A 25178-nucleotide genomic window follows, 5' to 3' on the forward strand; every position below is an offset into this window, starting at 1 on the left:
GATGCAAACACAATATCCTACGTATACTGACTGAGCAAATGTCATAGGATAGCGGAGCACTGATGCGCAGGTGTGTAGTCTGTGCACCACACGCCCCTGTGCCAGCGGCAGTTGTATAGGAGACCTTGTGAGCAGTGGCTGTGCATGTGACAGGTGTAACATGGAACGTTGTCGTGAGCTGACACCGTTCGTACGGGGTATAGTGGTCAGTGCCCGACGGATGGGAAGGTCGATTTCGGAAGTGGTGCGGAAATTCGGCTTCACACGATCAACCATGCCCAGGGAGTATCGTGAATGGTTGAATGCGGGTGTCACCGTTCACAACAGACGAACGACCGGCCGTCCAGCCACCCTCGGTGACTGTGATTGGCGACATCTGAGACGGATTGTCAATAATGACAGACGGGCAACTGTGCAACAAATCACGGCTCAATTCAACACAGGCCGTGCTAGACACGTCTCCCAGTGGACAATCCGTAGGAACATGGGTTCTATGGGGTATAGGAGCTGGCACCGCACACGGGTGCCACTGTTAACCCAACGCCATCGGGCACAACGACGCGCATTTTTTTGGCCAGTCTCCAGGCATGGACACTGGAACAATGGTGTAACTTGATATGGTCGGACGAATCACGATTTCAACTGCACCATGCCGATGGGAGGCACTGTGTATGGCGCAGACCACATGAAGCGATGGATCCCGCCTGCCTCGAAGGTGTGGTCCAGGGCGCTGGTGTCTCTTTTATGGTCTGGGGTGCATTTTCCTGGTATGGAATGGGCCCCCTAGTTGTTCTGGAAGAGACTTTGAATGGTATGCGGTATGTTGAGCTGCTCGGAGACCACCTCCACCCATTTTTGGCCTTCCAGCACCCAGACGGTTCTGCAGTGTTTCAAGATGATAACGCGCCGCCACATCGCTGCCACGTCACCCGGGAATGTTTCCAGGAACATTCAGTGGAGGTCCAACGACTGCCATGGCCACCCAGGAGCCCCGATATGAACCCTATCGAGCATATCTGGGATGCCCTGGAACGCAGGCTCGGTGCCATGGATCCTGCACCCACGAACAGACCAGCATTGGCGGCCGCTCTGCAAATGATTTGGTGTCAGCTGCGTCCATAGGACTACCAGGGACTTGTCAACTCACTTCCACAGCGTCTCACTGCAGTTCGCAGGGCCAGCCCACACACTATTAGGTGACTATCTCATGACATTTGCTAAGTCAGTGTATACTTCAAATTGAATGTCTGTAGCAAACAGGGCTGTGATTACCAAGATAACGGGAAGTCCTCCCGATCATATGTGTATCTTGCTGTTTCGATTTTAACACCATTTAGCATCTACAAAAACTTGAAATTCTAGCATTGTCTCTAAACATTCCATGAAAAACAGTTCGTTGAGCGATTAGAAAGTGTTTGATCTCGAATGCGCTTGACGGCACAAAAGATGATGCTCTGTATGAAGACAGTGACAAAGAAGTAAGTGACAATGAATCTCAATTATCTGATGGCGATGACTGACTAAATTAAATGGCAGAAAATGTATTCTTTATCCTCTGTGTGCTCCATTCAGTTTGCTTTTTAATTTTAGTTTATGATTTCCTGGGGATCCGCTTACAATCAGTGTTAGCTTATAATATTTACTGTTTATGACCGTGATGGATCATACTAAATAATTAATGTTATTTGCTTTATGACCCACTAACTACTTTTACGGTTTTCGGAGACGCTGAGGTGCCAAAATTTAGTCCTGCAGGAGTTCTTTTACGTACCAGTAAATCTACCGACACAAGGCTGACGGATTTGAGCACCTTCAAATACCACCGTACTGAGTCAGGATCGAACCTGCCAAGTATGGATCATACTGGGAAGGGAGAACAGTACAATAATGTTATTGGGTTTATGTCCTAATAACTACTTTTACAGTTTTCAGAGATGCCAAATGCCAGAATTTTGACTTGCAGGAGTTCTATTAAGTGCTAGTAATCTACCAACATGAGGCTGGCATTCATAACCCCTGCAAATATTACTAACTGAACTAGGATCAAATCTGCAACCTTGGGCTCAGAAGGCCAGCGCTTCTATTGCTTGAGCCATTCAGCCTGGCGGGAGCAGAGTATATGGAGGTACTATAATGAACATAATACTAGTTGCTCGTGTATTGTGATTTAGGTAAAGATAAGCCGAAGAGCAGCTTGATGCAGTTAATAGGAGGGTTGCAGAACAGGGACTGAAAATAGGTAGGAGAAAAGCAAGATAATCATGACAGGAGGAAACAGAGAAGGAAAATGAGTAATACAAATTGGGAAATATGATACTGCAGTTGTGGAGAATTTAACTATATATTATGTCAATTAACAGAAAAATCAAGGCTAGATATAGAAATCAGCACAAAACAAAAAACAATTTGGGAATATCCTCTAATAATGGGTAAAGCATATTGCATACTTATAACATATGCAGGAGAAACCTAGTCAATGACAAAGAAGAAAGGAAGACAGATTCCGGCAATGGAAACTTAACTTTTGAGAAGAATATTTACGAAAGGAGGAGGGGTAATAGAGTGAGATATGTGGATAGATACACAAATGGAGAAACTGAATGGTAAAATGGAGAAAGATAGACCAAGATGGGATAAATGAACAATGACAGGAGAAATGTGTACGAGCTACATTCTTATTACTTATATACACTGATCAACTTTTATCACCAGTGAAATGTGACAAATACAAATACTTTAACTTAAGATTTCCTTTCACAAATATATCACTGAAACAAAACAACACTCTCAAACATTAAAATGTGACCTAACTGTGACTTCTGGGCCACCACAATATTTTAACAAATGTCCTATAGAAGAAATTTGTCATAATGAATACAGCAGTAAGTGTGTTTCCTTACCTCAGGTTGTCTAGGAAGACACTGCTCTTTACAAAGTTGGCATTTCTCATTTGGCAATTGTTTAATCGATGATACAAGAAAAGAAACAACTCGTTGCAGAGAAGGTGATGGTTTAAATGGAGCATTGTCCTTCCTCTTCGGATTGAGAGGAGGCTCAACACACTGTCGAGCAAGTTCCTTTGCTTGGCCAGAAAAAAAGAGTTTAAAAAGTTTTGGAAAATTTGTATCGATATTTCCCAAACTGAAACAAAGTACAATTTGTCACAACAGTAAAGTCTTGACAGTTTAAATTAATAAAATAAGTACATACTAAATGCAAATGTATTCTGATGCAGACTCCACATAAGTAATATAAAATTTTCCAATTGGGAAGCTGTTTGTCTCTAGCATGTGTGCCAAATATTACCCAATCTAAAGTTTGCTTCAGCTAACAACTTTGGCCATTCATGCTGTCACAGCCAACACATAACAGTCTGTAGAAGTATCACTGATATAAATATCACTCACTTTACACCAAAATATTGTCAGTTAACATTGATAGCAAATCTCTGAATATGTACACCCAAAGGCTAGTTTTAGTTTTGACAGTTTTCAAAGTACAGTACAGTCTTTTGAATGTCTTCAAATGCTGTTGTCCAATATTTATTCCTCATTACTGGTTCACTTGATGGGCTATCCCTCATTGATGAGTATGACTGTCTTCCTGAAAAACAATGGGAGATCTTAAGTGATTGTAGAGGCCAATCCTAGAACCACAGATTTGTCTGCATTTCTGATACACATTTGTTCTGTTAGGCACTGGCTGTGTCGTTTGGTTTTTCTTCAAGAGCTCCCGTTGTTTTCTTGTATTGCGCTTGTCAGTTTCTGTTCTCCGCCTTTCTTGCTCGAAGCGCTAAGTTCCTTCCCGGACATTATGATGCCAGACTGTGTGGTTACATGCACAGTAACTTCCCACTTGTTAGTTTTGATTTGACACTTTTTCATGTCGGTTTTTAGCGCATCTTTGTAACGCTTTTGGGGTCTTCCAAGTTTACTATCACCATCATTTATCTGGGAGTACATCATTTGTTTTGGGAGACGGAAATCAGGCATGCGAATGATGTAGCCTGTCCAGTAGAGTTGGTGCTTGATAACCATGGCCTCAATGCTAGTGCAGTTAGCTCCTTCCAGTACACTGATGTTAGTGCATCGATCTTGCCATTTCACCCTCAGGATCCTTCTCAGGCAACATTGATGGTATTTTTCCAGGCATCGTATGTGCTTTCTGTAGGTAGCCCATGTTTCGCAACCATATGTAAGAGATGGTATAACGGTAGCTTTGTACACATAAAGCTTGGTCTGAGTGCTGATATTATGATTATCAAAGACCCTTACCCAAAGACAACTAAAAGCCATACTAGCACATTTGAGACTGAGAGATGGCTGCCAAGGTATGGGAAATGTTCTATGTTCTTCAGAACTTTGCCTTGGACTGTGATTGTAGAACATACGGATGTGGAGTTGGATGAAGGCTGGTGAACGATCTGCGTCTTATGGATGTTAAGACTTAGACCAATACTTGTATACACTTCATCAAATGCGCTTAAGACTGCTTGTAAAACTTGTTCTGAGTTTGCAAGAATAATACTGTCATCAGCATACTGTTCAATGATGAATACAGTGGATTTTTTGGTATTGGCTCATAGTCTACCGAGATTGAATAAACCTCCTATATTCAATTTCTATACCTTTTGGTAGTTTCCCATAAACAAACACACAACCTTGCTTCACACCTGCTGTGATTTCAAAATTTTCTCCAGTGTTATTACTGACAAGAACCATGCCCTTCATATTTTCATAATAATAATATAATGTTATTTGTTTTATGTCCCACTAACTACTTTTACAGTTTTCAGAGACGCCAAGATGCCAGAATTTATTCCCACAGGAGTTCTTTTACATGCCAGCAAATCTACCGACACGAGGCTGACGTATTTGAGCACCTTCAAATACCACTGGACTGAGCCAGGATCGAACCTGCCAAGTTGGGGACAGAAAGCCAGCGCCTCAACCGTCTGAGCCACTCAGCCCAACGTTCATATTTTCATGCAGAGATCTAAGAATATTTATATACTTCTGAGGACAGCCTATCCTTGCTAAAATCTTCCAAACCTCATCTCTTTTAACCGAATCAAAGGCTTTGGTGAGATCTATAAATGCCATGTACAGAGCAAGATGATGTTCTTTGCATTTCTCCTGCATTTGTCTAGCACAGAAAATCATATCTGTTGTGCTGCGATTGGGTCGAAATCCACACTGAGTTTCAGGTAAACAGTCTTCAGCGAGAGGCATCAGGCGGTTGGATAGAATTTGAGCGAGTATTTTCCCAGCAAAAGACAGAAGGGTAATTCCACGGTAGTTACCACAGTCAGTTCTGTCTCCTTTTTTGAAGATTGTAACTATCAGAACATCTCTGAGATCAGGAGGTATTGTTTCAGTGTTCCATATTTTGACTATGAGCATTAGTGTATGTTCAGCAAGAATTCATCCACCTTCCTTGAAAAATTCAGCAGAAATACCATCTGATCCGGCAGTTTTATTGTTTCTGAGCTGTTTAATAGCATTTTCAACTTCTTGTAAAGAAGGAACTTTGCCAACATGACATTTTGTAGGTTTTTGTGGCATTTTCAAGACTTCTACTTCGTTAATCTCTGGATCCTTGTTCAGAAGTTCCTGGAAATGTTCCTTCCATTGAGCATTAATGGAATTGCTGTATATTAGGAGATTTAAGAGGGTTTAGTCCTTGAGCTGTTGGGCCATAAACGGTTTTTATTATGCTAAAAAAAGCTCTACTGTTGATTTCTGCTAGATGTTGCATTTCTCGAGACTTAATCGTCCATCAACTGTTTGTTAGAACACTGGTTTTCCTCTGAACATCTGCTTTCGCTTCTTGATATTCTTGTTCCTTAGAGAGTGAACTAAGATTGATCTGCCAAGCTTGGTGTGTTGCTCTCTCTTTGTCTATTAGAGTCTGAATTTCTTGGTCATTTTCATCAAACCAATCTTGGTGTTTGACCCTACGGTGTCCTACCGATTCTTCACCAGCTGATAGTACTGCAGTCTTCAGTGTAACCCAGTGTTCTTCAGTGCTTTCAGAGTACTCATCCGGCAGGAGTTGTTGAAATTTTGCTTTAGTGCTATAATCCTTGAGACGGTCAGTGTTCATTTTATGTCTCGTAAGTTTTCTTCACTGCACGTGAAGGGTCATCATAGACCGTAAAAGTCGGTGGGCCATCCAGTAGTCGTCAGCACTTGTTAGAGCCTTTGGGATTAACATATTGCATTGGTCTTGGGCGCGTACAATTATGTAATCAATTAGATACTAGTGTTTTGACCGTGGGTGTTGCCATAATGTTTTAAATTTATCCTTCTGTCTGAAGAGGATATTAGTGATAAATAGATTGTGCTCTGAGAACTTTGTGAGCAGAAGGGTTCCATTAGAGTTGCAATTCCCTACTCCCTCTTTTCCAATTACTTTGGGCCATAGTGTTGACTCTCTACCTACTCACGCATTGAAGTCGCCCAAGAGAATTATTTTGTCAGCTTGAGGTACTCTTGTTAGAAGTATGTCGAGTTGGCAATAGAAAGCTTCCTTTTCATCTTCTTCACAAATGAGGGTCAAGGCATATGCACTAATGAATGTAACTCGTTGATTGTTGGTGGGCTTGAGGCGTAAGCTCATGAATCTTTCGTTTATGTCAGAAGGAAGTTCATCAAGGTGAGGAACAAGTTTGTTTGCAATGGCAAAACCAACACCATGAATGTGGGGCTCATGAATGTTTTTACCTTTCCAAAAGAAAGTGTATCTGCCTCCTTGTTCTTTAGTTTGTCCTTCATTGGGCTTTCTAGTTTCACTCAGTGCTGCAATATCGATGTTAAATATTTTCAGTTCACAAGCCACAATAGCTGTTCTCCTTTCTGGCTGATTAGCTGTATCATTATCCATTAGAGTACAGATGTTCCAGGTTGCAAAATTCATCTTTATTTTCTTCTGATTGCTTATGGTGTACCCTCTGGGCGCGGTTTCCCAGGCGGGTTGTGTTGAGGCTGAGCAGAGTAGCTCCTAAATAGGTCTGCTCAGTCACGAATGCAGCTAACGAGTTGCTTTAACAGCCTCTCCTTAAGCAAAACAGCAATCACACATTCATCGCCTACGTGCTGATTTGTCACTAGGAGCTCCCAGACTACACAATCCTGCTCCCGTCACAACTTCCTAATCGCCTCAAGACTTGTAGTGTTGTGCTGAGTTCTTCAGAAAACGCCTGTGCGTGACATCTTTTAGTGTGGGAATGCTGCTGCACATTAACAATCACACATTCCTTGACAGACTTAGAACCTGTCCCCAGTGGCATAAGAGTTACGACGACTGGAGGTTCCGAGACTGCTGCAGACTTCATCTGCCTTCCCAACCGCCAGGGAAGCTTTCGTTGTCCCTATGTCTGGTCCGCCATTGAGGACTTTCTATGCCGTTGACCTTATATGATTCTTCCGCCTTTAGAGATGGTTTCCAGCCTCAAGGGCAAGAGAGTGCCCCAGCCCCTGCCAGCTCATCCACCTTCATAGAAAGCCACTGGTATAGTAGAGAGGGACTCCGTATCCCAGGAGTCGCTCGGTCGCCAGAGCCTCGTCAGTCAAAAGCAGGGTGCAACACGAGCAGGTGAGGTTGACATTTGAGTAGGAGAACCTACCCCTTAAATATTCCATCTAATTTTCTTGGATATTCCCTATGATATTGACAAATCCCAATTTTTTGATGTTTTATGTAGAATAAAGTAGAACAAAAGCAATAAAACTTATCTTCTCATGCAATCCAAATCACACTGGAATTCATGTTCAGCTGAGTCATATTTTGACACGAGGATGTGACACTGTTCAAATGTCAAAGACATACCAGTGTGATCCTTAGCACTCTTGCAACTTGTAAAGCGTAAGCCTTTCATTCTGCGACAAATATGTGAGGAAAGATGAAGAATGTCTACATTTTTGCTTTGCTTTGTATGCACAACTACTCTTAGATTCTCCATTAAATCAACAACAGATGGCTGCAAAGGAGCACACGAATGGCCTGTCTGACCAGGAGATTCGACAGGAGGATGCAGCTTGCAAAAATGATGATAGTATTCATTAAGTCTTTCATAATTGTCCAAGTTACTTTTCCTCTTGGGGATGGGTATTTCCAAGGCTTGCTGCTAAAATGGCCATCTCATTGATGCCAATATTAAAGAAAACTTGGGGTAACGTTGAAGGAGACAGCTAATGTGGAAGATGAGGTGAGTAGAAGCATTGAATGAACAGCACATGGCATTGGCAGAAGTACAGACAATGCTGTTCAAAATCCCATAAACCTTGACATTGACTGGTGCTGTGATTGTCATTTTGTTGGAAATCTGCAACTACTGCTTCCTGTATTAGCCCTACTTGTAGTGCATCGAGTAAGTGTAAAGGTCACAGTCACCAAGTCTTCAACAGCAACAACCATGTCACCCCACACATCAATTTCATCACCACTGTAGCTCAGCAAACCCTCAAAGGATACCAGAGGTCCCAATGTAGTGAGGACTGTGAGAAATGTGGGTTCTGGCTTTTGACACCACAATTTTGCCATAAGACTAGTCACCAAAGAAGTCAACAACTAAGAGAAGCAAACATCTCTTCGATATCGTACGTCACATGCTCTCTGAGCTGCTCGATTATCTTCTTGAACTCTAAACACACTGTGCGTAATTCTAGCAGTTTTTAGTAAACCATCCATCGCTTGCCGTAATTTTCACATACTTTGTCTTAATTCACAAGTCCAGTCAACGACAGATGCAAAATCAAGTCCTTCAGTAAATTTATTACATACTGTAGATCCATTTCTTACAACTGCACCATTCACAGCTTTCTGAACTGTATCAACAGTCTTATTAAGCACATCATCACTACTCATACTAGCAGTCAGTTCAATACTATCGCTTGAATTAACAGGACTTCCTTCTTCTTTACGAGAATTCTTAGGTATATCATCTGTCTTGTTGCCATTCCTGCTAGATGAGGCACTAGTCGGCTGTACTGTTACAACTTCATCTGGCTCACTTACATTCTATTTAACATATATGTGTGTGAAAACTATTCAAAACAAACCAATGCTGGTGTCTGGACGGCTTTTATCAAATTCTTAACTCGATCATGAAAAATGAAGGGGAAACCAGTTACTCAACATTCCTTCATCACACTCAAAACAAATGACATAATCCTCATGTGTTGAGAGGTTAACAACACTTGAACAAAATCAGAATGCCATAGCCATGGACCAAATATATTAAGCAGACAAGGATGATATTGCCAACTATAGATTAAACAGACTAATTTTCTTTCCTAAGCAGCATCAAATGTCAACTTCTTGAGGTAGTAAACAGACCATTTGAAACATCCTGTATTACTTCTGCAAGACGTCTTTAATTAAACCATGTACAAGTATAAAACGTGCTAGGACTGAAGAAGTTTTACTGTCAAGCTCAGAGAATGACTCTTTTATATTTATTCATCTTTCAAAAGATATTCCATTGTGGAAATGAGATTAAAATATTTACTTCACAAAATGTTGAAGCAGAATGCTGAATCCATTGGACATAAAACTCCTGTATTACATACTTACCATAAATACAAATATTTTGAAATAAAAAAAGTCAGGTTCCAATAGTCTAATATTTATAATCCCCTAGAAAGCACAACTGTTCTCTAAAACGGATTACCAAATAATGAGTTTGAAAAGGATGTTGTAAATCAACCAGTGTTTAAGTTCCATGAAAAAGCCACAAAAAAATGGACTCGCCCTAACCTGCATACAATGGCTTAAGTTTATCTAAGTATAGAATACAGTCAAGTTTGGACTTCAGGTACAATAAAACAATCAATGGGCACTAAATTCAAAGTGTAGGGAAGAAACTTTATAAGATTAAAGTAAACATTCTTACGCACCATGCATTAACATTTTTGGTGACAAATCAACAGCTGGTGTCTTTATCAGGCAGGCTTTCATTAAATTTGCAAATTCAGCTTCATGAGGAGAAATAACAATTTAAAAAAAAGAAATCACCAAATGAAATCTATTTAGCAAAACTTTTAAAGAGACAGTTACTGCCTCATTTTACATTAGCTGGGTTCAATACCAGGCTTTAGTCATAATATCAAATATTGAAATACAGAGTATAAACAACAGAAGAACAGAAGGTGAGGAGACGAGGAGGATATAAAGGAGAATTTTACACAAGATATTAGGTTCTAGGACGACAGGTGATATCTGGAAGAAAAGAAGGAATGAAGAACTGTACAAACATATTAATGAAATGACTGATGAAATGAGAAAGAGACGACTGAAGTTTACTGGACACATTCATCGGATGAGTAACAACAGATTGTCGAAGAGGATATGGGACTACACTACAGTGTTGCCAACCCATAAATATTTTCTCCGCTAAATTTTAGTTGGAAACCGCTAAATTCTGCTAAATTTCAAAATGAAGCAAAATAGCACATACCAGCTGTTGTAATAAGAGATTAACTCAACACTCACCAGTTTCAGAACATTGAGTTCATCTTCTCCTCCGCGCACTATATGCTCTGAAGCAGATGCTGAATTGAGGTCCTGTGGTTTCATATGAAGCCATATGGTACTATTATTTTTCAAAGAATACGCTGGCAGTTCACAGCAGCAAAGACCATACAGAAATTTTCAAATCCATTTCGAAAGTTATTTTCACTCTCATTAGTGTTTTCATTGTTTTTGATAAGTGCGGAAAGAATTCATGTCACACAATTTTGCATTTATATTGCACTGCCAAGAGATACACCGTCCATGTTTGACATCACCAGGAAGGTCAACCAACTAGTCTTTTAAAGTTTAATTATTTAACTACTCTTTACGAAATATCTGACAAGTTTTTAAAGTTTTGTTTCGACGTGCCAAAAAGAACCTGATGTCAAAAGAAACACATTATCAAACACGACACTACCCGGCTCATCAAGAGTACAGTAACAATTGTAACAAAACAAATACTGTACTGACTGAGGCTGTGGGCCAGAGATGGTCTAGAAAACGAGTCTAGTATGCAACATAAGTTCAATACAACGGGAATAAGTAGACTATTATGCCGTACTAAGTTCTATATTACTTTTTTTTCTCCTGGTGATGAAAGGTGATATTGTTACCGCTGAAAATCGCTAAAAGAAGTTTTAAAATCCATCAAAAAATCCTCTGCCTGCTAAATGGAAAATTTACTGGCTGTTCCATTTAAAAATCCACCAAATTTTGTGGAAAATCTGCTGAGTTGGCAACACTGATACACTATCAAATGTAAGAGCACCACAACCTGGATGAAAGAAGTTATCAAAGACCTTACTGAACTAGGTTAAAACACCAAAAGTTGTAGGACAGAAACAAATTCTGGAAAATAGTTGACAGACACAGGGGATTTCAGAAACCAGAGAAGCAACAACGTATTTTGACAGACCGACAGAGGGAGGCTAGAAGTCAAAATATGAAGAGGTTTCTGGAGCAGAAGAGACAGGAAGCCAAGAAGTAGAAGCATAAGCTAAGTATGGTCCATAGAAGGCCAAAGTGAACGTTAAAAAAATAAAAAGAAATGTAATAACTTGAGAAGTAATTAAGATATTTACTGAAAGTCAGTGTCTTCAAGTAGGGTAACTCAAAATGTTTTTTAAAATACCTAATATATGAGCACCATTACCTAATATACTTTGATATCAGCACCATTAGGTGCGCAACGGATGTCAAGCCTGTATTCAATCTCTCTCCATAGGTTGGACAGCACAGCAGCCGTAACATTGTTGACAGCTGCGCAAATGCAACAGAGTAGATCACGTAGATCACACACTGGTGTTTGATCCACTCGACTCCTGAAAAAACCTCATAGGAAAAACCAAGCAACTTAATATCTGCACTTCTAGGGGGCCAAACAATTGGATGACTACCTCTCCCAATCTAGCACCTAGCAAACTCATGGTCCAAGAAATCTCCCACAATTTCCTCACAATGACATGGCATGCTATCTTTCTGGAAGATCACATCACAAGGAAGTTGCGGCACAGCCTTTTTTTTCCATTAAACAGTTGGCTCCACAAAGAACAATGAGCCTATGACTCCGTCCTTCAACAAAGCGTTTGGTGTAGTAGCCTGACATCGAAAGAAAATTTCTCGTTTGGCACAGGCTTTTGTCCCATTTAACTGATAACATGGGAATGGTGTCAGTTGGTCGCAGTTGATATGCCAGCTGTAAACACCATTGTACAAGCATAACAAATTTAATTTCTGTAAGAGATATCACATCAAGCATTTTCAGAGGTAGAGTCCACATGGCTACTGATGTTCCCCCCTGTAACAAGGCAGTTATGTGATTGTGCAATTCAAAACTACTGCCAAGCAAACACAATAGAAAATCATTTTGAGTTACTTTACTTGTAGAAACAAAATTACAGTAATTACCTTAAGAATTTTTTCAAGTTATTAAATTTCATTTAAGCTGGATACACCGTAAATTATATTCTATGTTACACCTAAATATATTTATATATGCAAAATCCTGGCTCTTTAATAAAGGACACAATATTGCAGGTCTCAAGATCACGCACAGTCAGTAAGGCGTTGTCCAATCAGGCTGATCTTCCTTCTCCTTTCCTCATTCTGCATTATAATAAAGTGCTTAAAAGTTATCAAGCCTGTTCATATTAAGAGGTAATATGTCTATATGTCACTTCCTAAATTAGTGTTCGCAAGGAAATGTGCTGTTTTTAAATTATGTGTTGTTCTTGTGGGACCTGATGTGTTTAGTCACGAGCATTAATGTGTTCAAGCTACTCACAGACTAGGGAACTGCGAGTTGATTCGAACCACACCATCGACAGTCCTGAGACAAGGGATTTCCTGGCATTGGCACATAGGGATGAGCTGAAGGTCTGATTTGTAATATATGAACTTTGAACTTCACACTTTTGCATAAAAATTACCTACATCTTGCTGTAAGAGCATCAAAATTACCTTAAAAACATAAATAATTTCTGTATGGTGATATTTTGTTAAAAAATTATGCCTTATTTATTTGAATGTCTTGTCATAAAAAGTACATAACCTACTAAAGGAGTGCCCTTTTCCCAGTTAACAGCCATCTGAAACTGGGAGAAAAGGGTACCGGTATTCTATTCTGTACAGAAAAATCCTGAAAGGATGAATTATCATAACGAGGATATTCATGTAGATCTAATTTGTAATTTATCAATAAAGTTAGGTCCAGCATATATTAAAGCTGTTAAATTGTATGATACTTAAATAAAATAGTGTACGTCAATTTTGATTCGGTTAAGGATATAGCATGGCAAAAGAAAGTGTTAACGAGTGAAACAGATTTTAAAATACTCACTGAACTGAACACAACAGAAAAGAGGAACATAGTATTTTGCACCATTTCCCTTTATTATTTCCACATCCAATGGTTTTGATTGTACAACATGAGGCATAACAATCTTACCCTCAGTAAATTAATTTTGACTGTACGGCTCAACTTGACAATTGTGTTTTATCAATCATAGCATTGAAGACTTAATTCCAAAAAACAAATTTAAGAATTACTTATTCTCAATATGCTAGTATCCAAATGATCATATGTCTGATTCATTCTTGTACATGGTTCTGAACTGTATTGCTCCACCATCTGGTAAAGCTAGTGGCCCGGGAACAAGTATAGTGTGGCTTGCTCATACGAGACTTGTGTTGTCTGGGACTGGAGCTAAGCTTCGCAGCTCAAGATGTCCTTATTAATCAAAGTATTTTCTTCTTGATATGTTTTAATTAATATCACCAAAGGGATGGTCACCATATATCAGCTGTAAGTCGTTTCTCACCTCATCTGATTTTGAAGTTTCAGCGTGAGTATGTTGGTTGCAAATTGTGCGTATTACAAGGAAGAATAATGAGCATGAGATTTAAGCTATTTGGCAAGTGCAATTAAGGTGTTTTTGGACCAAATATATTTAAAAAATTCAATATGGCTGCCATAATGACGCCAAGTCCAACATTCAAGTACTGTGCGTACAAAAAGTTATAACATGCACCTAATTAATAATAATAATAATAATAATAATAATAATAATAATAATAATAATAATAATAATAATAACCTAATTAATTAAGGTCATAATACTGAAATAAGCATTCTGACAATTGAAGCGATGCGCCGAATAGGGGTCTAACCAGCAAAATCTCTATTATGAGTTAATTGCAAAAAACGTAGTAAAAGCAAATTTAGGTAAAATTTGTGCCATTATGTGCAGATTGATAACTAGTGTGTTGATTAAGACAATTAGACAGTCCACAAACTACATTCAAAAGAAATTATTTATAACAAAAGGACAAAAATGTGGAAGAGGGATCGAAGTGGCACACTTCTATTTACCCAAACAACTATCGTTTATTGAGAACCAACCGACTGTTGCTCATACAGGTATGATTTGGATGTCATAGCAGATACTGCAATGTAGACTATTTTATATACAAAAATCATTTTATTTCTCCTCATTATATCAAAAACATTGACCATGTTCATGGTTGCACAAGTTTCTTTAGAGCTAAAAACAACAAACACACAAAAATATAATAGAACAAAGCTTTAAAATAAAACACAGAGTATACTGTAATGCCCAAAGAGGGGGTAAAATTAAGCAATCAGTATATCATTAGACACAGTTCACATTCACAAGGACAAAATAACTTCATAGTAACTTCTTTGTTCTTGCAAGATGTACTGCAGCATGTCAGCTAAGTTGTTCTTCTTTTCCTCTTTGAGGGTAAGGGCATGTGATATGCCTTAGGTTGTTCCTCTGGTATAACTAGGGCTTTCGTGGTCACATTCTTTATTTTCACTGAAACTAAGTAGTGTCAATTCCACGGCTCTAACACATTGTGAGTTTTACGCACACGTATGGAATTACAGTCATCTGCACTTGACTGAAGCCACGTTACTGTAGTGATTTTCAGGTGTGGGTCTCTTTTTATCCCTTTTTCAACGTGTCCAAAATCAAAAATCCTCTCTGCTCATCACTGTCACTTCAAAGGTATTTGATGGTCTCACAGTGGCAAATACTGTATTTCCAATAGTTGCGTTGGAATTTGCACCGAACTCGGACCAGTTTCCGTTCCAAGAGGGCCAAAGTCCCTGTCGCATGGTAGAAATGAATGTCGCAATAAAAGGAATTCTTGTTCAGCTGTACTGAAATAGCCCAATCGAATTACGTAGAGTAGTAGAGATACAATCCGCCATTTGCTGTTCTGTCCAACACATCTGTTGGACCAAAGGATTAATTTCCTTTTGGTATGAGGAGAAAGAATGGAGAAGTACGACTTCACATGTTTTAAGAGGCAGGATGAAACTTCGTTGGAACCTCTTTTTCCAATAGTCTCATTCCATAAGAACATATTCGCTCCACCTGTACCTGCATTAATGACAGCCATGTTGTAGCACGAAAGTGGCATTGATAGAACATTGAACTGGGAGTGAGTTTAGGTAAAAATATAACCTGCTGTAGGTCAATACACAGTATGATGACGTTCGAATTTTCCTTTGCACATATTGTGCCATTTGCTAATGCTGTGTAGCCTTTCTCAGTCTTTCTATGATGGAGCTCACTCTCTCCGTTTATCTTCTCTGGCTCCTCGGGTGTCTCAGCGGCAAGCTGTTTCGTGTACAGCTTATCACAGTACTTGCAAGTGGCCGATCTCAGTTGACCGAACTTCAACTGAAAATTGTTGTGGAATACATTTTGGTAGAGCAAAAATTTTACTTTAGAATCACTGTGTTTTCCTAAAAATGGTTGGTACATTGCTTTCACTGAAAGGTTTGGGCTGAAATATTCAGCCGCCAATATTCTTCCAGCAAGAATAATGGTTTTCATATGTTGGAAACAAGGTGATACGCTCCTGAATAAGTTGCTTATCATCGTCTTATATTCAGTGTGGCCAATTTCTATGAAATTTCCGTCCATCTTTTGGGCTGCATATTCCACTTTTCATATTCTTATGTATGTTTTGTACATGTTTATAACTAACAGCATAAATGTCATACAATGTCTTCTGGCACACACATAACCGCTGTCCATTTATGGAAATTGTATAAATGTAGGTGGCACTTCATCTGGATTCGTCAGCATCTGCCCCTGTTCTATGTTGAACTGGAACAAGTGACATGCATGCAATAAGGATTGCTGATTGCTGATCATAGCTCCTGGCATAGTACTCTCTAAACAGATTGTCCTTCTGTGCAGGGATGAGTATATCACATCCTTCATACCGGCATTTACATATTTTATTCTGTAACAATAAAACAGGAAACAATGTCTTAGTTTTGAATATGTGCTGTAAGAGTGATCTGTAGAATATTATGTTCTTTAAGTAATGGAAAAAATAACTGAAATGTATTGGCAATTACATATAAAAATATGCAATGAACTAAGTAGGCTATAATGAGTAAATCAATAGAGGAATTTATGCTCAATAATGCGTCATCTTGTTCTAAATAGCCATAGAGAAATAATGCCTCGGTTAACAATATTCAATCTCTACTTTCCAATAGGCAAATACAAAACTCTTTTTGAAATGCATTGGAATGAGGAGTTACGGAGGAATCGGCCACAGCCTATTCGAAGGAGACTATCCATGCAGTTGTCTGGGAAACAGGGCAAACTACAAGCTCGGTAAACAGCAGCAGTCATCACTGAAAGCTGTGAAAACCTTACTCGATATTCTGACTAACTCGACTCCATGCATACAGATCCCTATTCCATGCAAATATACTCACTGGTTCTGGTGCTTTTCTCCCTGGAACTGCGACACCTTTTTTTGAAGTATATGCCAAGCCAGCATCCCTAAGATGTTTGCGCTTGACGTCCTTCCACTCATTCACATTATGTTTGTCTTTCCTAGTTGAATTTTCATGCTTTAATGCACTCGTTGTCACAAGCAAAGAACTATGCTCCGCCATCTTGGACTGGAGTTAGATCCCTTTTCCGCGCGAGACAGAAGTTCTCCACCCCCTAGCATGGAAACAAGTTTTGAATTCTTCCACATGTCTACGCCACTATCCAGGAACGTCCATATAGATCCTTATTCCGATGAAACCTCACTTTCGGTAAAAATGTCAGTTAGATCCCTTTTCGGCGCATCGCTTCAATTCTTCTAGAGAGGTCCGTTTACTGTCTACCTGGGTGGGGAGAAGCAAATAGGCGATATGGTTGCCATGAAAATGTGGGACGGGCCCACTGCGGCTGCCATGGACATAAGCCTGCTGGCCGACTTGTATTGCTTGGAATTGCCAAACCTCTCACTTTCGAGGGGTCGGAACGAACGAACAAGTGATCCGGTAGTGAGGGGAAGGAGAAAGTAATGCAGGAATGTTGCAACACCGTCCAATGGCACGTGCAACGCTCCTACTACCAGCCCTATCTGTCAGAATGCTTCTTTCAATATTACAGGTATAGTAAGAGTCAAAAAAATTTAGATTGTGTACATCTTCCAGTAAAATTTTTGTGATCATTCGCACCAAAATTTTATATGGTAGATCTGCCTTCCTTCAAGTTATTCTATTTAATTCATTTTCTGTTCTTAAGGTGTATTCTTATTTTTTTTTCTCTCTCCTGAATGGCAGACACTTCAATTTTACTTTGTTCTTTCTGTGTGTGTTTCCTTATTTCTTTGAGCGGATTGCTGGGATTTATAATTGAAATTTTATTATCATTATTATTTCATTCATTAAGGTCATCTAAGGACCTTGTTTACACAATCCTCCAGATCTTCTATCTCTCACACTTATTCCCTTTTCTTTGCACACCTTCCAGACATTGTTAAGTCTTTGACTTCTCCTTTGTCGCTCTTCAACCAAAATGTTGCACGATTTGACGAGTTTCTCTGGTGCATTCCTTAGTCCTGCGATTTTCTTCCTAAAGGTTATTCTTTCCTGTATATCTCCCTCCAGGATCCCCACTTCTGCCAAGACCTTGTGAACCTCCTTAAGCCATGTAGGTTGTGCCTTCCACTTTTATTGTAGACTAAGTGTCCTGTGTGCCAGTCTCTTTACATTCATCCTCTTAATGTGCCCATAAAATGATAGTCTTCTTTTCCTCATAGCAGTTGTTATCAACTTTTTCAGAAACTAGTATAATAATGGTGTCTATACGCAAAGCAGCTTCAAACGTTCCCCCTCCAGGGTCACGGTAGAATTGGAGTCTAACAACATTAAGAAATTAAGACGAAGCTCCCTTCTCAAAAAGTGACCGGCAATCAGCTTCAAAGTTCCGCATTAGACTCAATTTAGGGCACATTAAGCAAGCTCAAAATAAATAACAGCCTACATGGAAGGAGTGAATGAAATGAGCATTCAGCAGTAATAAGAACAGTGTCAAGAAGCCATTCATTTTTCAAAAAACCTTTTAACTGGAAGATAAATAGATATTTTTAGTGTAACAGAGTTGACATTTTTAACAGCTATTCTAATGAATAGATATAGTTTTTAAGCAAGCTAACTATGTATTCATCCTGTCTCATTTCATCAACCCATTAACCCTCACATTGTTTTAACACCATTTTAATTTAATTTTATATTCAAATTAGTCATTAAGAGGAACAATGTACCTGAAAATAATGTATTCAGAAACTTAGCGATTCACCTAAGCTTAACAACAGCTGAAGATGTTCTCAAGTGAGAACGAAACATGTACCGTTTATAATTAATAATTTGCTAAAAAGCAAATAAAAAGTATCAAAAAGGTGGAAGATTTTCAATTATTGTAACTCTCTGCGATTAGAATTTGATACGGAAAATGAAGCTGATTACTTGCAATCTGGTGCTGATGGAAAAAAAAGTCGAAAACAAGAAGCTGGCAACACTGTCACATCCTGCAGCACATCGGAATGTAATAGAGAAGCATGCATCATTCCGCTCTACCATACCCGCCGTCGCAGCTCACTGAGTACACAGCTGGGTTATCAAACCCACATGCACCATGGAGCTATGGCTCAAATCTACGTCAGGTTTTTTTTCTTTTGTGTGTGTGACATCAAGTCCCTAGTTCCTGTCATGTAACTGCGTTTGTAAGCGTAACTGCGTTTGTAAGCATGACATCCTGTTGTCACATGACAATAGTCGAACACATGACAGTGTGATACATTCACCTGAATGCATGAGTCGACTAACCACGCAGTGCACAACCATAACTGGTCCTTCCTGATGGAGTATACAAATGGCGAATAAATCGATATGCTTTTAGTGTTGGGTGCATCCGATAACCAAGCTTCTGCTGCTGCTCGTGAGTATGCAGCACGGTACCCTCAAAGGCGCCATCCTGATAAGAATGTTTTTCGTCGCCTTGAGCAACGCCTGCGGGAAACTGGTAATCTTCGTCCACAAGTAGTGGACAGAGGTCGTCCAAGGACTAGACGTACTCCACAAACAGAGGACGACATTCTTGAAGTCGTTCACCAATCACCTCGGTGAAGTACTAGTGATATTGCAAGGCAGTTCCAGGTATCTTAAACACTGGTTGTTGACGTGTTGCAAGTCGAAAAACTGCATCCATATCATTACACGTTAACTCAACACCAGCGGCCAGAAGACCACATTCAATTAGTACAGTTCTGTGAATGGCTTTTGCAACAAGTTGAAGATAACGAACATTTTATAAGGAATATGATATGGAGTGATGAATATAACTTCACTTGGGAAGATATTTTCAACCATCACAACAGCCATTACTGGTCTGACCACAACCCACATGTCACCCGTGAACGTGGCTTTCAGGCACGCTTTGGCATAAACCTGTGGGCTGGAATCGTGGGAGGAGTGATTTTAGGCCCTTACCTATTGCCGGACAAGTTGAATGCGCCCCGCATCATAAGTTTCTGGGCAATACTTTGCCTGACGCTTTAGAAAACGTACCACTTGGTGTTCGGCGACAGCTATGGTTTCAGCATGATGGTGCACTGCCACACTTTGGAATGACTGTGCGTAACTGGTTAAATGAAGCGTTTCCAGGGAAATGGATTGGTCGTGGAGGTCCAATGTTCTGGCCTCCATGTTCCCCGGTCCTTAATCCACTAGATTTTTATTTGTGTGGACACTTAAAGGAACATGTTTATAGTACTCCATCCATGGATGTATAAGACCTAATAGCTCGCGTGCATGTTGCATCAGCAATGGTGGATGCAGGTGTGTTGCATAGGATCCGGCAAAGTATGCTCCAGTGAGTGGTGAAGTGTTTGCAAATGCAAGGTGGTCACTTTGAACATCTGCTGTGAAGTGAACGTTGCTCGTAAGTGTACATACCGGCTCTGTGAAGATAAGACTGGACGTCACACATACACTATGGAATTATTGTGCGTAGCATAATGGGCAATCTGGTGTAGCCTAGCTACTGTACTGTATTGTGTTTCCTTGTACCGCATTGGATAGAGACAATGTTACTGTATACACTATTATGTTCTACGTATTGGCTTTATTTGTGCCATGGACGAAACAAAGTGGTCGTTTACGTCTGTAATAAGTTCAAGTCATGTTTGAATGTTTAAATAAAGTTAACTGGAAAAAAATTGGTGCGAACGTGACTCGAACATCGGCGCATCCACACAACCAGCATTTATGGCATTACCTCGTCTCACTGAGCTAATGAGACAGCTCTGGCAGAGCGCCGAGTTCATGCGATCTGTGCTAGGCCATGCTGCACGCCGTTACAGCATTGCCAGAGCCTCATTTCTTAACTTGCATTTCTATTAAACCTATTGGTGGGACTAGGTTTAGCAAGATAAACTTTTGTCATGAATTTCGACGAAGAACCGCATGCCAACCTCCACATGGGGCATTTTTTGTTCAGAAGACATGTTAAGTACAGAACAAAAATGACCAAACGGACCCAGTAGGATCAGAACTCACAAGCTTCCAATTTTGCGCTGGACGCTGTTACCATTGACCTATGGTGGCACAGGTCATATCTCTTCCGCCTAGGTCTGGCACTACAGCCAGCACAACTGTACAGTGCATGTAAGTTCCCCATTGTGGACCAGTTCAATGAATATTTAATTTTCACAACTGCATTGTACTCAAACTTTCAACATATTAGGACATGTTCAATACTGTATTTGTGCAGGGCATCGACAGTGTACTAAGATATAATACTAATATAAATGGTCCGTTATTGGACATTATAACTTTTCCAGCTAACTCATTCCTGGTTGCCAGCGTTTCGCCCTCGTGTGCTAGGTTGGGCTCATCAGTTGGTACTAAGTATGAATATCATAACTCAAAAATATGTCATGGATGGAAATCTTATGGATGAAGAACCTCGGAGAATCAAACCCGGGCATCAATGTCCTATTCTCCCTACTTTCATTCCAAACAATGGCTTTGCTCGAGAGCATATGGGTAATGGTCCTGTCCGATGAAAATAAAGTGGGCAAGTAAAATGAATATCTTAAAAGTAGGGCACTGTAGTAAGAGGAATACATGAATCTAATAAATAATAAGAATGGATTTTTACCTAGTTCAAACACAATTTTATTCACTGAGAGATCATCTATGAGAATTCTGTGCACACATTAAATACCAATTAAGTTGCCTGCATGGCAATTTTTGAGAGATGCTACACATAACTTATCGCTTGGGTAATGCCATCTAATGTCTTTGTGAATTCATTATTCACTCTTGAATTGCATTCTGACATTCCCAAATCAAAACCACTCAATACTGCATATATTACAGATTCATGATGATGATGATGATGATGATGATGGTGATGATGATGATGATGATGATGATGATGATGATGATGATGATGCTTTTTGTTTAAAGGGGCCTAACATCTAAGGTCTTCGGTCCCTAATGGTACGAGATGGATGACATGATACGATATGATAATTAAAATTTTAAAATATATCCACTGACTAGAGTTTAAAATAAATGGTGATGAAAAATGATTGTTGTTGTTTGAGTCATCAGTCCATAGACTGGTTTGATGCAGCTCTCCATGCCACCCTATCCTGTGCTAACCTTTTCATTTCTACGTAACTATTGCATCCTACATCTGCTCTAATCTGCTTGTCATATTCATACCTTGGTCTACCCCTACCGTTCTTACCACCTACACTTCCTTCAAAAACTAACTGAACAAGTCCTGGGTGTCTTAAGATGTGTCCTATCATTCTATCTCTTCTTCTCGTCAAATTTAGCCAAATCGATTTCCTCTCACCAATTCGATTCAGTATCTCTTCATTCGTGATTCGATCTATCCATCTCACCTTCAGCATTCTTCTGTAACACCACATTTCAAAAGCTTCTATTCTCTTTCTTTCTGAGCTAGTTATCGTCCATGTTTCACTTCCATACAATGCCACGCTCCACACGAAAGTCTTCAAAAACATCTTTCTAATTCCGATATCAATGTTTGAAGTGAGCAAATTTCTTTTCTTAAGAAAGCTCTTCCTTGCTTGTGCTAGTCTGCATTTTATGTCCTCCTTACTTCTGCCACCGTTAGTTATTTTACTACCCAAGTAACAATATTCATCTACTTCCTTTAAGACTTCGTTTCCTAGTATAATATTTCCTACATCACCTGCCTTCGTTCGACTGCACTCCATTACTTTTGTTTTGGACTTATTTATTTTCATCTTGTACTCCTTACCCAAGACTTCGTACATACCATTCAGCAACTTCTCGAGATCTTCTGCAGTCTCAGATAAAATAACAATATCATCGGCAAATCTCAAGGTTTTGATTTCCTCTCCTTGGACTGTGATTCCCTTTCCGAATTTCTCTTTGATTTCCCTTACTGCCTGTTCTATGTAAACATTGAAAAGGAGAGGGGACAAACTGCAGCCTTGCCTCACTCCTTTCTGGATTGCTGCTTCTTTTTCAAAGCCCTCGATTCTTATCACTGCTGACTGATTTTTATACAGATTGTAGATAATTCTTCGTTCTCGGTATCTGATCCCTATCATCTTCAGAATCATAAAAAGCTTGGTCCAATCAACATTATCGAATGCCTTTTCTAGATCTACGAATGCCATGTACGTGGGCTTGTCCTTCTTGATTCGATCCTCTAAGATCAGACGTAAAGTCAGGATTGTTTCACGTGTTCCTACATTTCTTCTGAAGCCAAATTGATCTTCTCCCAACTCAGCTTCAACTTGTTTTTCCATTCTTCTGTAAATAATACGTGTTAAAATTTTGCAGGCATGAGATACTAAACTAATGGTGCGGTAGTTTTCACACCTGTCAGCACCAGCTTTCTTGGGAATAGGTATAACAACATTCTGCCGAAAATCGGATGGGACTTCTCCTGTCTCATACATCTTGCACACTAAATGAAATAACCTTGCCATGCTGGTTTCTCCTAAGGCAGTCAGTAATTCAGAGGGAATATCGTCAATTCCAGGTGCCTTATTCCTATTTAGGTCACTCACAGCTCTGTCAAACTCTGACCTCAAAATTGGGTCTCCCATTTCATCAGCATCAACAGCCTCTTCATGTTCCAGAACCAAATTATCTACATCTTTACCTTGATACAACTGTTGGATATGCTCCTGCCATCTTTCTGCTTTGTCTTCTTTCCCTAGAAGTGGCTTTCCATCTGAGCTCTTAATATTCATGCACCTAGATTTCCTTTCTCCAAAGGTTTCCTTGATTTTCCTGTATGCAGCATCTACCTTTCCCAGGACCATACAGGCTTCGACATCCTTGCACTTCTCCTTCAGCCATTCTTCCTTAGCTGCCTTGCACTTTCTATCCACTTGATTCTTTAGTCGCCTGTATTCTTTTCTGTCCTCTTCATTTCTAGCATTCTTGTATTTTTGTCGTTCATCAATCAGGTCTAGTATCTCCTGAGTTATCCACTGATTCTTATTTGATGTTTTCTTCCTTCCTAACATTTCTTCAGCAGCCCTACTGACTTCATTTTTCATGACTCTCCACTCTTCCTCTATAGTGTTTCCTTCAGCCTTTTCACTTAGTCCTTGTGCAACATGTTCCTTGAAACAATCCCTCACACTCTTTTCTTTCAACTTGTCTAGAGCCCATCTTTTAGCATTCTTTCCTTTCTTCAATTTCTTCAACTTCAGATGGCATTTCATGACCAACAAATGAGATTAAAACAATCAGAGGATCTAATTTGCATTGCCTTATTTCCTATTAAAATTATAGAAAATGCAAGTGACAATGGAATAAGGCATTGCCTGGAAGTATATATATAAATTCAAGTTAGAAGTTAAAATAACGCATTAAAATACGTATAAACACAAACTAAAATAAATTCAATGGGATAAAAGCCCAGTTAACACAAATACTCTAAGACAAAGGACATTATTACACACGATAAGAAAAAGACCACTATCCCTCATAAAACAGATGACGAGGTCTGCCGACTGCTCATCATCTCGCAGGACGAGCGAGATGGTACTCAAGAGTTCTAGCCTATGGCACAGATCGACCAGGTCCACACATACCGTAAGAATGTGTACCACGGTAAGATGATTGCCGCAAGTACACACTGGAGCAAGTCCTCCTTTCAGTAAATGGGAGTGCGTTAGTATACCGTGGCCAATCTGAAGACAACATAATACCACTGCTTCCCTCCGAGAAGCCCAAAGGGAAGTCCTCCATACCTTTGTTGTACCTTTCATCGCTCTCAGCTTATTCGTAGGGGAGTGGCCTGCCACTCCATCTTCCAATGGGACATAACCAAATCTCTCAGCTGAGAGTGAATACCACTTGCTGGAACCTTGTAAGGCAACGGGGGCAGTGTAACTGCCTCCTTGGCAGCCTTATCTTCTAACTCGTTTTCCTCTACACCCATAAATGTAATTCTGGTGCCGGCATCCGAACACCCAGCTAGGAGTTCTGGATCCGCTGTGCCAGAGGGTGCCGAGAGAAATAGGTATCAATAGACTGTAGCATGTCAAGGAGTCAGTACATAGAAGAAAGTGTCGGCGCTTATCGGACAGTGCATACTGCAGAACTTCAAAGATAGCATAGAGCTCTGCTGTGTACACACTACAGCTTTCCAGGAGAGCAAAAAGAAATCATTGTCGACAACGAACGCACAACCCACCTTCATTTCTGTCCTCAAACCATCTGTGTAAACGACAACTGAACCTGGATACCGGCCAACAACAGACAGGAAGAGCCTCCGATAAATTGAAGGGCCCGTGTTTTC

General features: G+C 39.8%; 1 protein-coding gene across 3 annotated transcripts in view; it reads right to left on the minus strand.

Annotated features, from left to right (window-relative positions):
- The window catches only part of LOC136857917 (uncharacterized), a 122598-nt gene that overhangs the window by 48069 nt on the left and 49351 nt on the right, over positions 1–25178 (minus strand). For all 3 annotated transcript variants that reach the window (XM_067136989.2, XM_067136988.2, XM_067136990.2), the window contains one exon: positions 2901–3141. In XM_067136989.2, the coding sequence (XP_066993090.2) occupies positions 2901–3141 (241 nt within the window). The remainder of the gene's footprint in view (positions 1–2900; positions 3142–25178) is intronic.

The sequence above is a fragment of the Anabrus simplex genome, chromosome 1 (assembly GCF_040414725.1).
Source record: "Anabrus simplex isolate iqAnaSimp1 chromosome 1, ASM4041472v1, whole genome shotgun sequence".
Classification (NCBI taxonomy): Eukaryota; Metazoa; Arthropoda; class Insecta; order Orthoptera; family Tettigoniidae; genus Anabrus; species Anabrus simplex.